General features: G+C 38.3%; 1 protein-coding gene across 1 annotated transcript in view; it reads left to right on the forward strand.

Annotated features, from left to right (window-relative positions):
• The window catches only part of LOC124173293, a 42,259-nt gene that overhangs the window by 25,662 nt on the left and 685 nt on the right, over positions 1-15,912 (forward strand). Inside the window, exon 5 of the mRNA XM_046552811.1 lies at positions 13,292-14,673. Within this exon, the coding sequence (XP_046408767.1) occupies positions 13,435-14,673 (1,239 nt within the window). The 5' untranslated portion in view covers positions 13,292-13,434. The remainder of the gene's footprint in view (positions 1-13,291; positions 14,674-15,912) is intronic.

Consider the following 15,912-nt stretch of genomic DNA (forward strand, 5'->3'; position numbering starts at 1 on the left):
AGCTTTTTGTCCACGACTGCTTATTCGACGAGAGAACTTGCTTATCTTGCAGCTAACCTCTATATCTAAAGGTCGACCCACCATCCGCAACCCGGTGGACGCACTGGGTGGCTTTAAGCTCAGTGGCTTTAAGCTCGACTTCGCCTATTCATCCTAAATTCTTTCACTAGGCACATCAGTTAGCAACAATTAATTTATTTCACTTGTAGTCCAAATGCCTGACTTACTATGGTACAAGGAGAAGTAATGAGGTTAAATTGGGAAGGATGTGTATCTTCCATCATGACATTATATTCTGGGAGGAATTTTTCCTCAATTAATGGGGATGGAGGTGTGATTTGCACTGTTCTGCCTGAGAATGCTTTTACCTTACTTGTGAGCGTTGTGTTTCAGTCCATGATGATATCTGTATTTATTTTTGTTCTCTTCATGTATTACAAAGTTCAGCAATTAAATATAAAGCAGTTCCCATCAATATCAATTTTTCCCTGCATTTTTAGTGGCTGGGCATATAATATGTACATGACAAAATATGACCACAAACAAGAAAGGGAATCTTTTTCAATAGAGGGTAAAATGTTTTTGGGAAGAGGTTACTTGCATTTAGGTTCATGTGTTTCTGTAGCCAGAGAACTTGAAATCGTATATGCACATTGATCAGTGTCATTAAAGCATGCATGGGTTTGGTATCAGTCCAGTGGAATGTGGACACTGTGCAAAAAGGCACGAAGGCGATAAGTATATAAAATATGATGGACTGGAAGACATTTTCAGTGCACCTGAACATCAAGCATACTCATCAGTGCAGTTGTTATTATGGAATTGCCACTAGTGAAAATGATGATAGGCATTCAAGACGTCAAGGTGTTCAATAGATAATATAATAGTTATGAGTAGGTATATTGTTGTGCACATAAGTCAAAATGAGTGAAACAGAGATGATCCTCAGACAGTTGCACTGTGAAAGGAGTATTCTTTAAGCCAGCATACGGAATGGTATGCACCGTTGAGAGCCATTTTCGTTACGTCCTTACGTGGAAAAGTAGTAGGAGCACACAGAATAGCTTAAATGCTGACATCTGCATTTGAAACCATCGTGGGCGACCGTAAGGATGACAATTGCTTAGCATTACTGGGGTTGGGGAGTATCAATTGCATGTTATTTCTTTATTCGAAAAGTAAGTTTTTCTCTTTGGATTGATGAGTCTGGGACTTGCCAGAGTCTTAGCAAGAAGGATAGACCCTCTCGCACTGCTCCCACGTACAGACGGGCAATGCGTGTGTGGGAATCTGTGGCTGAGTAACACATTCACTCCTTTTTGTATCCAACTATGTAGAAGTTTGTTGGTGGAAGTCTTATGGGGAATGGACTTTGAAATTGAATGTTGAAAATTTGAAATTGATGTGTGCATCATCTTTTGTCAATTTAATCAGGAATAGCCCAAGGATATGCAATATTTCACATACAAGTATATTGAGATACATATTTGTTGTATATTTGGTACTTCAAGTGTTGATTGATTTGTAAATTCCCATTCTTAAAGGAAACGTTAGCATTACTTATACATTTGTAGAACACTTAGGAGGACTTTTGAAATATCTCAGGTAACACTTCGAAATACAGCTTCAGAAATTAATTTGTTTGCATAAGAATAGTTTTCATCATGCTTGTACCAATCTGTAATGTGCCAAGACAGGTAAGGTATATGTTTAAGATCACTTAGTTTCCATAAAAATGTATTTTTTACTTTGAATGGTTTTTAAAATACTATTTTGTAGTTTGTTTTTCAAATTCAAAAGTTAAAGGTATTTTGCATTTCAATGCATTTGGCATGATATTTACGTGAATGATAATGAGTTATGAATCTATGGTAAAAAGGATGGAAATGTTTAGGTTAATGGCTGTAGCATAAGAGCATTCATGACCTTGTTGGCATATCTCCACTCTTGAAAGCAAGCGTAGCTGAGGTGGTGGGAGAGAGGAGTTCCTATTTGCCCACCATTTCATAGAAAATTCTGTTATTCTTCTGTTGAGCCTCACTTGTGTCTTTCCCTTCTCATTTCCAGCCTGATTTTGTTCAGACTGTGTTTATTGACTGGGATGATGTCGTCGTAGCATTCTTTTGCTGCTGCCAAATCATCATTTCGTGATATTTGAAGTCTGGATCATTACTGAGTGAGTTTTAGTAACTTTATCCTTCAAGAGGTTATAGTGTAGTGTGGATTATTTGTTGCTGTGATTTTTTGGAATTATTTTGGAAAATTTTATGTCGCCTCTTCTGATTCTATAGGAAGTATATTGATTATTTTATCTTGTGCTGTGCCCTGCTTAAGTCTGGTTTGTGCTTGAAAAAATATATATGTACTCAAAGGGAGAAGTTGCTTCCATATTGCTCATTAATATTCCATTTCCATTAGATTTTATGATCATTTCATAATGATTTCCAACATAATTGTCCCAGTTTTCAATTAATTTATAACATTTTTATCAGAAACTTTGCTTTGCGATGGCCTGGCCAAATTGTGAATGTATGCTACCCAGACGGCACAGAACGGTATCTAATTCGTATGTTTGTAGTATTCCTTGACAATGGGGATACTAGGCCTCTCCGTCACTTTTCGGTAATAGATAATACCCATTCATGGCCTGTCGACGAAGTGCATATGAAGCATGTGAATGTCCGCTACGAAGTGCTTTCGAAAGGATACGAAGCGCGCAAGAACACAGCGCTTAGGCTAATCCCAATCGTTTAAGTCGAAAATTAGATATATTTTAACTGGCACGATCGAAAAATGTATCAAACGCAGCACAATCGATATCTACCTACCTTGGCCCTTATATACCCTTGGCCCTTTTAAGAGGTTGGAAAGAAAAAAAAACCACAGAAATACATTACAGATATTAATTATTTTCTTAAGTCAATCACATGATATTTCCAATTTTCTCTTCTAACCCGCATCTAATTTGGCGAAACAATTACCTACCCTTATTCTCTTCGAAAAGAAAATTATTTAAAAGAGGACCTGTCAATACATAATAACTATCTTCAATGCCTCCTCCGATAAACGTTCACTATCACAGCATCCATTTGTACAAAACAAATCCACATCCACTTAAGATCTATGTCACTACTGCCACGACGTCTTTCTTCTTGACGACAGGTTACAGCGAAGCAATGGCACCTTCCTCCAATCTGGGTGCCTTCAATTCCACAAGAATTTTCTCCCCGTCTTCTCGTCCAAGACCACAGATTATTTTCTGATATCACAATGGTGTGATATGAAGCTCTCACACCTGAAACTAATAATTAATAAAATACCATGCAACTTGCTAGGCCACATCTGTCGTATTATTGTTAATTGTCACAGTTATTGTATAAAGGTAGGGAACACTTATAGAGAACAACTCACTAATATACTTTATTGAAAACACGTACTGATATACATGTATACATTGTAAAAACAAAACACACACTAGAAGTGTGCTACCAACCCTACTTATACAAAATTATCCCACTAAGGTTTTTCCCAACCTAAAATACATTCCAGCAACATCATTTCCAATTTTTGGTATTTCTGCATGAGAAATCAAATTACTAGGCTCGTACTAAGTAGAGTAAATAATTGTAAACCTGTGTATTTTTTTATTTTAAACTATAGTGTAAGATAATTTGAAATAATGAAAGCCGACGTATAAGAAACCATTGGGCAAGATAAGAAACAATATTTCATTCTATAAACTTGGCTGCTTATTCCTATTTTCTCCCTTAACCACACGTTTACCGAATGAATTAATATAAAAAAGACATTTAAAATACAAGTATTTTCAAATGAATTGCTGCTACAAAATTTTGAATCACCATTTTCAGTACTGAAGTTATGCATCAACATCCCGAAGCCACTAACTTAAAATTACATCCAAATAATTACAGCGAGAAAGAGTACATATCTTACTGTTTTTCGTAGGGGTGAAATGTTTTCTTCTTATCACCCAAATGCACTTCTTCTTCAACTAACGATCTTTTGTAAAGCTAAAACTTGAACCATGTCCCGGAGTTTCTTTTACACCCCGACAATACCACAGCCTCCTAGAGAAACTGTCATGCATGAAAGGCATTTAAAAAAATAATACCTCACAAACACGTTTCTGAAGCCCAGTGAATGAAATAAAAAAATAAGGGAAACTTCACCATTACCAGACACTATTATTCACCAACTTAACCACAAAAATCCCTGAAATGTGTTGAGATGTCACGTAAACATCGCGATCTCCAAAGCTTGTGCAGGCTTTGATTGGGCCTTCTTCCTGGGAGAATATGTCACCACCCGCGAAAGAAAATAATCCCAAACCGAGTACAGTTTTATCGATGAGATACAATTTAATCGATGCATATGAATTTTCCAGTCCTCTTGTATATTTTTTTCGTCATTAAAGGAAATAAACAATACTTTTTAGCAACTTCTTAAGCGCGATTTCCTTTATCTTGATGGTCCACCCTCATATTCAGATATGTAAAATTCCTGTGCAGCCTGGGTGCCTGATAGCATGAGCTCCCATCATGGGATATACACGTAGAAATTTTAATTCTATGCAGCCCAGTCACTAGTTTAATGTTTATTGACTGCTTTTTATTCGTCATGCATGTGCAAAAATTACTTTGCATACATTTTAGTGTGCATGAGTCATATCATTTGAAATTTTACAATTGGGTAAGGGCTGACTTACTAATTACAATTCTTTTGACACACCCTTCAACTTATGAATAAGTATTGTCATTAGTATGTGTTATTTCCATGGAGAGAATCTGCTTACTTGCTTTCTGATGTCACAGTACATTCTTGTAGCATAAAAGGTGTGTAATGCTCGTGAAATATTGAAGCTTAGTAGCTGCAAGAATATTGGAAATTATGAAGTGATATTTTGCGTATGTTAATGCCTCAACGCAGTCATGCGTACCCAGTACAATAGTCTTATCTTTTGAAGAAATGTTTATCTTTTCCAATAAAATATTCATAGCGACTTTATGCCTTCAGGATTTTTTTAAATGTTGGGATGACATTCTGTTTTAAACCAGTGCCAATTTTGTCCAAAAACTCGATACCTTCCTTAAACTGTACTGCCTTGAAAACTGCCGCCTATTCTGTTTTTGAGACCTCAAGAAGGATCAGCTATTAAGTTTGAGGTATGATCTTCCTTATAAGCTTACTGCCTTCTCTCCGTCTCTTCCTTGTTTGTCGACACCCGGAGCCCCAAATGTGTTTGGTCCGACTCCTAAGTCCTTAGCGTCCTAAGCAAAGCGGCCATGTACTTCACTCTGCATCATTTTTTTTCTTGACAGTAATCAGCAAACATAAGATTCCTACTAAACAGTCAACATATGCAAGGAATCTATTGAGATATTTTCTTGTCTCTTGATGCAGCCTTGAAACCACGCGTTTCAGTCCAATTCAGTATATGCTGTGTGGTGTTCTTTCAGGCAGTGTGTTGAATTCTCATTGTATGTACTTTCTGTGTGTGGTATTTTTATTTACAATTTGGGATCCTGCAAAATGGGAATAGTATTGAAAGGTAAAAAAGAGACTTAGAACTCTTTTTATATGTCAGGATAAAATAAATTCATTGGTGGGGTGATTTCTAAGGACCTGTTATTGCATTCGTACTTAATGGAAAGAAAACGCCATTACTAGCGGTGCATCAAATTCTTTGAGAGGCTATTGATTGCTGCAGTCCTAAATTCAGATGTTCACAGGAAACACATGTATAAAAATTTACTCTTATCATTTTGTGTGCCATTGGTCGAGTTGATATTTTTGAAATATCCAAGTTCATTCAGAGTTTGGACAGGACCGTCACTCCTTACACACTTTATTACCAATACTCGCAGAAATACATTTCCTAAGGAGAATTCCTGCAGCTGGGAAGAAATCAAGTCTCAATGGAAGTGTGCAGTTTGTGCTTAGTATGGGAAATGAAGAGCCTGCTTGCACTGGTGTGAAAAATGTGCAGTAGGGTTATGCTCAGGTTGCTTCAAATCATGTCACACAAATCAGATTTTCTAATGTAAAATCATTTTAATGCTCAAATATTGACGTTTCAAACTTAAATTGTTGCTATTTAAGTTTTGATCAATTTGGGCCCAATAGTTAAGTACTATAATTAAAGATCATAGTTTAAGGGTAACTAGTGTGTAGAATACAATCTAAATTGCTGCAGTGAGTTTTGTAATGAATAGAATTTATTGTAAACATGGCGATGGGGCAGGTTGGCCCAGCGACGACGATGGGGCACATTGGCCACCGGGGCCAACGTGCTCTGTCCTATGCATTCCTTCGTCTAAAATGTCATTCAAGTTTAAATGACTTAATATTGTTTCAAACCGGTTACAATTCATGCTTGCCAACAAGAGTGTGGGGATGTACCTTTTGTTAAGTTTTGTTACCTCCTTGGACCAACCCTTACGTTTATTACGGTATTTATCCTAGCATTACATGTCATATTGTTTGAGATTGGCATGTCATACGTTAATCCATCTCCAAAGCTAGATTTACATTTTTCTGGCTAGCATATATGTCATTGTTTATGCCAATGTGCTTAACCCATTAATCCCCAGCGTTGCGTAAACGCAACATTATAGAATCGTAATTATTAGAAAAAACCTTTGCGTCAGGATATTTTTTTCTCTGGTTTTCTGAATTCCTGAAATACCTTTTGTTCTAATTCAGTTATTTTTGGAAAAATTTTCTTTAAAATAATAATTTTTATTTTACTTCGAAATTTGCCTATTTCGAAGAGTTGAAGTACTACATATTGTAAATCATTTTTTACAAAGATTTATTGAGTAATCTTACTATAGGTAATGTTTTCTCTTAGTTCGAAGTTTCTTTATTCATCATGTTTATATTTGTCACAAAATTCCGTCGTTACTGGTTTAAATATGGTTGTTGTAAATAATGTTGCGTTTACGCAACAATGGGAATTCTCTGGTAGACCAGAGGGCTTTTCTCAAAGCATAACGAAACTCGTCAGTATGGCTTTTAATCGACAACTTAGTCTTTTGGAGGCAGTTTAGCTGCATTTTTGGCACTCAAAGGTTGTGAGTTTGCAAACCAAAAGGTTAATGGCATCTTGAATTCCAAAATGGCCATCGGTACGAATTTTACATTGAACACTGGTACTTCGTGGGGTCAAACTTGCGCGCACATGTGGAACCGATACAGGGCAATGTCACTCCCATGTCGTTGAGTGGAAGGATTACTTAGTAGACGTTAAATTCAGCTTCAGATGCATTTAGTTTCAGAGATGGTAGAATGAGAGTGTGAGAAACATATTAGTTGAAGCAGGATTGTGATGGAAGGTGGAGTGTTCCTCTATTCACTCATCGTAATTTTCTCCATGCAATCCTGAGTTACCTACTTTTTCTTTTATCGCTTAGGTGATGTAAGGCTAATAATCTAGCTTCAGTTGGATTCGTATCAGTTAGATAGTCCTCTGAAATGCATCTTTATCTCTCAACCAGTAATCATACCAATAATACCGCAGTAGTTTTTGCTCGGCGTTTTGCAAAATGATTCATCCAGGGGTTTCATTCAGATTTAAATGTGAAGAAAATTTTACCCGTTATTTCTACGCCTCAGAAGTATACTTTAGAAGAACCGTCAAGAAGGTACCTGAAGAATATAAATTAACAGGAGAGGTGAGGTATAATATTTTCAAAACTTTGGAACTACAATGGGGATTAAATCTTCTCAGTATTTCAAATATTGATGATTGCAGTAGGCAATTCAAGGCAAATCACAGTTTACTCAAGTAGTATCTAAAGAAAATTGTCCAGTTAATGCGCACGTCCAGGCAAAAGATGCAGAGAACAAAAGGTTCATCTAAATGTGAAAAAATAGAATCTACATCGGTAGTAGTCCCGAATTTCTGCGTGAAAAAAGTAATAGAAACACTTATTACTCAGTATGGAGGCCACTCACCAATCTGTCACTTATTTCTCAGTCGAAAATTACTTGAAATAATTTTGAGCTACTCAAATAACTACGATGAGGAGATAAATAACCATGCATTTACTCAGAGTAAGGCAGATTAATAAAATATAATTGGAATCCTAATGTTGTCGGGGTATCATATATTACTGCGCACTAAGTTGTACTGGACAAGCTAAGAGGAGATGTCTGTCGCAATTGTGAGGCAATGTATGACGCGGATTCGGTTTGATGAATTACCTAAATAAATATCGACAGCTCTCCGATAATTCTCAACTACACGAAGTGATAAATTTTTGAAAGTCGGATCTATTCTCAACAGACTAAACGAAAATTCCATTCAGTTACGGAATTTTCCTAACAAATAGTTCCATATTTCAGGTGGCACAAGCTAAAATGTTATTCGTTGGGAACAATTCAGAGTAGGTTATACATTGTAGTGTCTGGTCTCTTCTACAGGCTATTTTTATCAATATTTGCCATATGGAGAGGCGGAACTTGAAAGTGTTATTTCGTGAAAGGTGTTCACGAAGATTCCCGAGGAAAATCGAAATATCATCAACGATTATAATCAGGGAATGGGAGAGGTAGATTTACTCGATAATTATGTTGCATGTTACCATATCCAGATTTAGGGCAAAAAACCTCTATTCCGAAAAGGGGTTGATAGTCCAAAGTTGATTCCGTGGTGATTTTACGCCGAAGTCACGGGCAAAGAAATTCCTTTGTTAGAATTTCGGTCTGAGATCGTAATCGTTTAAGTAATCGTTTCCAATACAATGCTGATGAATATGCCGACTTGGCATAAAAATCGGTGCTCGCTGGCGGGACACCTTAGGAAAAATGGCAGACCAAGAGATGCCCGTGAAGGGAGAATTGGGCATTTCATCCGCAAGCATACTTATAACTCCCGACAAAGATGTCGAGTGTGCAAATCAAAGATAAGTTATGTTGTGAAAAGTGCTACGTTTAATTCCACGCTGAATATTATTGAACATTACATCAGAAAAGACGATGAAAAATAAAATACGCAACCTAAGTTTAAAAAAGTTATTTTTTGTTTTTATTTACCGGGGTTTTCCCAGCGTTGCGTAAACGCAACATTATGTAAATCATATATTACGATGAATATAATATTTTTTTCTGAAAATTAATCTTAATTAGGCCAAAATAAACCATAAAATACGAAATAACCTAAGGTAAAAGCCCTATATGCAGGCTGGGGAATAATGGGTTAAGCAGCTCATCCAAGAAAAATGAAAAAAAGTCGGGTCGACTTACGCATTTTATTGCCTCTTCAGTAGGAAGAATTGGACTACAATTTAAATTGAGCTCAAATGCTGGATTACCCCTTCCCCATTTTCATGGATAATTTTATGTTACATTTGAGGGTAAGCCTGCATCAATAGTCAACTCCAGAGGTGCAGCTGGGTCTGCCATTAGTCGTCTTGGGGAGCGTTGGGTTGCATCTGAACTGATTAGATACAAAGACTCAAATTAAATTCACAGAGGCTTATAAAATATGTGCGCAGTGGTGAAAATAGACATATATTTGAATGTTACATAGTATCAAAATGTAACACATGTCAACTGGGGCTAAAAAAAATAAAATACGTGCATCCGATATAGGAAGATGAAGATTCACTGGGACTAAAGTGTGCCTTTTTTGACGGTTGGCCTGGAGCACAATCCCTTGCTCAGAAATGGATTTTGACACCATTCTGCTCTTAAAACTAGATAAAATTCCATGAAAAATAACTATTTCCTTTGAAAAAGTACTGCGGAGAGTGGGAATTTCACAGCTTATGAAATTTATTTATGTTTTTAACCTCCAATGGGTCCTGAACAGAAGGTGCAGTGATTGATTAAAAATTGTTTCATTCCAAAATATTTAGCATACTTTTGGTGTCCTTTCGACATAATCACATGGGCGATTTAGGAATTGGTCATGTTGGTGGACTAGCTTTGCTACACCTTCTTCATAGGATGTTGCCGTGAATGACATAGAATGAATTGTGCTTTTACGTTGAAGCTCTTTGCCCGTTTGAAAATACTTGCCTACTAGCTACATCATCATTTTAGTTTACAGATGGAATTAACACTTCACTTGATCGACATTGCAGAGTGATTGATCTAAAATATTCCGCTGAAATTCTCCAGGAGCAGTTGGGCTGCATCAGCAATGGCATTGTCATGGATTAGAACACTTCCAAAAGTCAGAATGCGTCTCCTTTTGTATTGAATTGAAGTTGACGTAATGGTTCAAATTGTTTCACACTCTGGTAGCAGTGCACCAAAATTTTATTTTATCAGGGTAAAGGTGAAGACGTGTCAATGACACACCCATTCGGCAAGTTCTCTGGCTGTATCTCCGCAGTGCATCCTTGGCAGGAGAATGAATTGAGGCTATTCAAGTTATGAGATTGCCAGTATCTTTAAACTTAAAACTTGCGATCAGTAATGAATTAAGCTTATGGTACAGAGGACAGGCAGTTGCCCTATCTGCACAGTGCCTACCTGTCTCTTGAAAGCTGTTTTTGTTTAAGGATTGGACATTGACGAAAAACCACCCTTGTGTAACATTCTTTTATCTAAATAGTGAATCACCTCCATGAAATTTGCTCTGAAATCTAAAATAACCTTTTAAAATGACCCTATCAAAAAAGTATATGTTCTCTTTGTTCATCTGACACCTTTATTTCATGATTTCTTAATTGTTGTTTAACCCTTTCGAGACCGCGGAGTTTTCGTCTTAGCTTGACTGCTGTACCGAGCCCCAAGAGACTTCTTTCTCGTGGTACGGAGCATTTTTGGAGGGCATTCGTTAAGAAGGGTCTCGCTGAACCTTTTTCGACCCCTCCACGGTGGGACTCCGCATTATCTCGGACTCCGAGAGTAGTTGTGCTCCCTCCTTTCCGGGTTTACGACCATACCTGCGGCATAGGTTCGCGGTCAACTTATGTATTGCTTATATGTATTTAGCAAATGAATAATTGTTGCTTGCACGTAAAATACAGACATAGAATATAATTCCTCATTTTTATCTGAGCATTGTCAAATTTTAAACGAAGTTCTAAGGCCATTATCAAAGCATTTAACGCAGCGACAATTTCCATGTTGATGTTTATACATAACTCGAGATATAAGTTAATATTTGTCGTAGAATTTCGTTTAAAAATTCTAAACGTGGCTCAAAAGACAAACAATTCAATTCCTAGTTTATATTTCTTGAGAAATGAACAAATATTTATTTCGAAAATTGACTCTATAAACAATTGTATGACCGCTGTCCCTTACCGCTGAGAGGGGTTATAAAAGACAAAGGGTCCAGGTACCTGTTCCCGGATTCGGAGGGTTAATCCTAAACCCCGAAGCGTTGGGTCCCGAGACAAAGGCGACCCAAACCCACGACCGTCCTGAAAGGGGGAGAGCTAGAAAACGTATATATACGGGTTTCGTTTTCTTGACCGGGAAGCTCTCACACGTATATATACGTCCGTGGTCTCCCGGGTCAGGAAACGTCCACACGTATATATACGTGTACGGTAGGGAAAAGGTTAACACAATGTTGTTAATGATGTGGTTAATTGAAACAGAATTTTTTTTATTGCAAAAAAAAGCTTAGGCCCAAGTTTTCAGATTCTTATTTTATTAGACCTTTCATATACGCTTTACAATTAAGGCGAGTGTTGTGGGAGCCCTTGGTGATAGCCTACCTGGCCAGACTGCCTTTGAAGTTATTATTATATTATTTAGCATTTACATGATGGGCGTTGTCATGGATCATAACACTTCCAAAAGTCAGCTTATCTCTCTTGCTTTGAATGGAAGTTGATGTAATGGTTCACTGTTTCACTTTCAAGCAACAGTACATTAAAAATTTTTCTTTTATCGCCATGTTTTTAAGGTCAAGAATTGTCAATGCTATATAACCTGAAGGTCAATACTAAAGCCATTGGGCGAGTTCTTTGGCTGTTTATCCACAGTACACACTGGGCCGGATTATTAATTAAGGCTATTCAAGTTATGAGATTGATCAGTAATGACTTGAGCATGTAGTGGAGAGGATGCACAGTTGCCCTATCTGCGCAGTACCTTCCTGTCACTGGTAAAATAATTTTGCTGAGCAATTTGAGGTTAAAAAAAATCACCCCATATAAAGTCCTTTTATCTACATAGTGAATCATGAGTTCCTTTAAGTTTGTTCTGGAATGTAAAATAACCTTTTCAATTGACCCTATTAAAAAGGTTGGATTCTCTTTTGTAATCTGACACCTTTATTTCATTGAATGTGTTAAATGAAGTAGCTCATGAAAATGTAGAATTTTGTAATAGCCAAAAAATCTGGATTAGGGTAATTGGAATCTTATTTTATTCTACTGTTTATTTATGATTCACAATGGATGTGAGTGTCACAGGGGCCCCCTATTTTGAAGGCCCTCGGGCGATTGCTGACGTGGCTAGACTGCCCCCACAGATGAGAGAAAATGATGGGGGAGATTAGTAGAGCAGCATGTTTGCATGACGGAGGGAATCAATGAAAAGGACATGTTCTCCATTGTCAACAAGTTTCAAGGTTACGCAGTATGGGTAGTCCGATGGTTAAGTGGTGATACAATAACGTTGCTGGTATGTATTGGAAGACAACGTAAAGCAAAGGTGACTTGCATTTCTAAAGAGGAGATGTGAAAGTAAGGAGGAAAGCCTGTCATGAGCATGCTTTCAACAAATGGTGCCAAAGGGACCAAGACTGTATTTTATATGCCGGAACCATTCTTACCCTTAAAATGCCCTCCAGAATGTAACCAAGAAAAGATTGATAATTTTACAATGCATGTCCACCACTGCCGGCATCTACTATGAAGTTTTTACTCAGGAACATGAATTATTGATCTAATTTAATTATTTTCTGTTTTCCTTTTTTCCACCACCCATTTTGCCATCCTAGCATGTTTGAGCATAGAATCTTTTATATAAATCTTTGATACTATCCTGCACTTTTCTTATTATTCTCTATGCTGTAGTAAACCAGGGTTTCCCTTTTGCTTTCATGTTAAATACTGTCTCAGGAATATTTTTGCCTTGCCAACTATATTTTGTCAGTATTGTTCTTTCTCCATAGAAATGATGGCAGTGAGTGATGGCATTTCATAAATTCCATTGCAGAGCATTTTCCTTTTTATTCTGGGTTGCATAGTGAGCATGATATATTTTTTATCAAGTCACGCTTATGCTAGTTGGTAAGATCCAGCACTGCTATTGACGGCTTTTAAAGTGCTAATTTAATATCATTGTTTCTTTGCAGACAATATTTCATCCTTTTGTGTTAATCCTGAAATAGTGTGTTACTCCTCGCTGGCCATTGACACCACATCTGGTTCCCACTGTCATCTTCCTTTCTGCTAGATCCAGCATACTCTAAAGTAATTATTTCATAGTTTCGCAATAATGGCAAGCAATATTTCTGCTAGTGGCGCGCATAAATTTGTTGAGGAGAGGCTCATTTCTGGATTGCTGACTGGCTCATTGCTCCAGCATAAAGAGCTCCTGGACATGTTTGAAGATGTGGATAGCAGAATGATAAAGGAGAAAACACTTTTGCACGTTGGAGTGGGACTTGGAAAGGCTGACTGGGTGGAGGAGTTACTGGCGAGAGGGGCCGACACAGACATTACAGATGACAGTCAACAGAGTGCATTGTCTTCAGCTGAGGAGATGGTTCGACAGTTCCCTGAAAATGTGGAATGCTCAAAAGTTCTGAATTTGGTGACGTTGGCTCACAGGAGAGACCAAGTTATTTTGCGTCGTCTGGAAGCATCTTTGAGTAGGAGCACTGATCATGCGACACCCGTGGCTAGCCCAGAATGTGATATCGCATCTCTCAAGTCCTCCGTGGACTCATTAAGGCAAGAGATGAAATCTCTTGTGCGACTGTTGAGCTCATCCTTGGAGGAACTGAAAGCGAATGTGTGTGAACGCGACACACTGTTGCGTTGTCTAGAAGAATCCGTGACGTCAACAGCGGAGGATGTGACGTTGATCAAGTGTGGTCTTATTGGGGAGGCATCTTTAAGTCAACCTACATCCGATCCCGCCAGAGCAAGGCAGGAGTGCGTGGACGCCATGATGCGAAAGACACAGATAGTGTATGGAAGTGGAGTTGATGAAACGCGTAGATTGTATGAGGGACTGTATGATGGAGATGAGTGTACTGCTTGCATATTTAAGTTTTTAAGTGGGGATGATCAGGTGAAGGTGATGGTGGACAGAGATTCTAATGACATTGGAAGGATGAAGGAGAAGGTTGTAGATTTGGATGGGAATCAGTATATTGGGAGTGAATGGTGTTCATTTTGTGATTTTGAGAGTGAGATAGTATATTTGGGTGCAAAGGATTGTTCTGGTGATAGGGAGAAATTTGTGCATTCTGAGTTAGCTTGGGCCCTCTCACAATCATCCTTGAAATTGGTTTTTGATAATGAGGGGAGGCCATATAGCAAGGGAGATGTGGAACGAGAGCGTGAGTGGACGAGGGCTATAGAGGAGTTGGAGGAGAGGAGGAAGAGGGGAGAGGGAATAGATGGATGGAGTATCAATAATGCATTGAATGGGAAGACACTGAAGGCAAAGGAATGTTGGCTTGCAGCAGCTGTCCCTAGTACCATCGCTTATCATGGATCCACAAGAGTGTGGCATTTTTTAGTGTCCCCCCCCCCCCCCAAAAATTTCTGGTACCCCCCCCCCCCATAAATTCCTCGAACTTCCTCGAACTTCCTCCGAACTTATCCGCAGAACTTTTCCCGCTAAGGATTTTTCGCGCTAAGGTTTTTCGCGCAAAGGATTTTCGCGCAAAATCCTGTCTCTGGAAAATCCTGTCTCTGAAAATCCTGTCTCTGAAAACCCTGCCTCTGGAAACTCAGCCTCTGGAAACAGCCTCTGAAACAGCCTCCGAAACAGCCTTCGAACCAGCCTACCTGCAATGCAAGACTTATATAGGACTACTGCGGAGAAATACTTCTCCTTGGCAAGCAAGGGGAAATCGGTGCTAAGGCCTTAGTATTGTACTTGGAGTGAGAAGTTTTACCATTGTCCTATCACAACTCTCTCTCCCTCCAACACCTCACCCCAGTATCTCCCTCCCCTCCATGTGTTCCAATGAACTGATTCCTCTGATGTCTCCAACCCAGAAGTTGAGGGGAAAATTCTGGGTGCTGTGCGGTTGTCTCAAAACCAGGGAAGGCTGATTTTGTGGAGCGGCCGTCCTATGCAGAGTGGCGCCGTAGTTGAATTCGCCTGCCTACCCCTCCACTCCCTGGAAGAATCCCTCCCCTCAAAATACTGCTTGTCCTGAAATGGGGAGCTCTTTTCTGATCGTGACCTGCTGGGAGTCACATGTCTTGTGAGGCATGAGATTTTTAGAGCAATTTTCTGCTGGTATTTAGCTGGTAATGTTTCCTCTGGGATCATGAATTACTATCATTGTTTTCTGTAATACTTCTGATTTTTTGAATACTCTACTTTGAATAGATATCGTAGGGTAATTACTCGTAAATTATTTTTGGCTACCTTTTTCTTGTGAGCTGTTTTTCTTGTTTGTGGAGTCTTACCCTGATCCAGCATGTGACCGACGGTTGGAGTATTTCCCTTGTCTGGACTTACGTGAAAAATCAACCAGATTTTACGACGTAACGTTACAAGAGGAAGAGCTATTTTGCAACAACAAGCCCCTCTCCTCTCTCTCTATTCTAACAATGTGATGGGAACACTTCTAGCCAGTGCAAAGGTGGGTCCTATGTTTATTTATAACAATTTCTTCTTTACATCATGGTCTTCATTAAAACATTGAAATCATTATTTGAAGCTGTTTTAGCCAATAAATCGGTAAATAATAAATGTAAATGTAAACGTCCTTTTGAATAATTGAAA

Source organism: Ischnura elegans, assembly GCF_921293095.1.
Source record: "Ischnura elegans chromosome 13 unlocalized genomic scaffold, ioIscEleg1.1 SUPER_13_unloc_4, whole genome shotgun sequence".
Taxonomy (NCBI): Eukaryota; Metazoa; Arthropoda; class Insecta; order Odonata; family Coenagrionidae; genus Ischnura; species Ischnura elegans.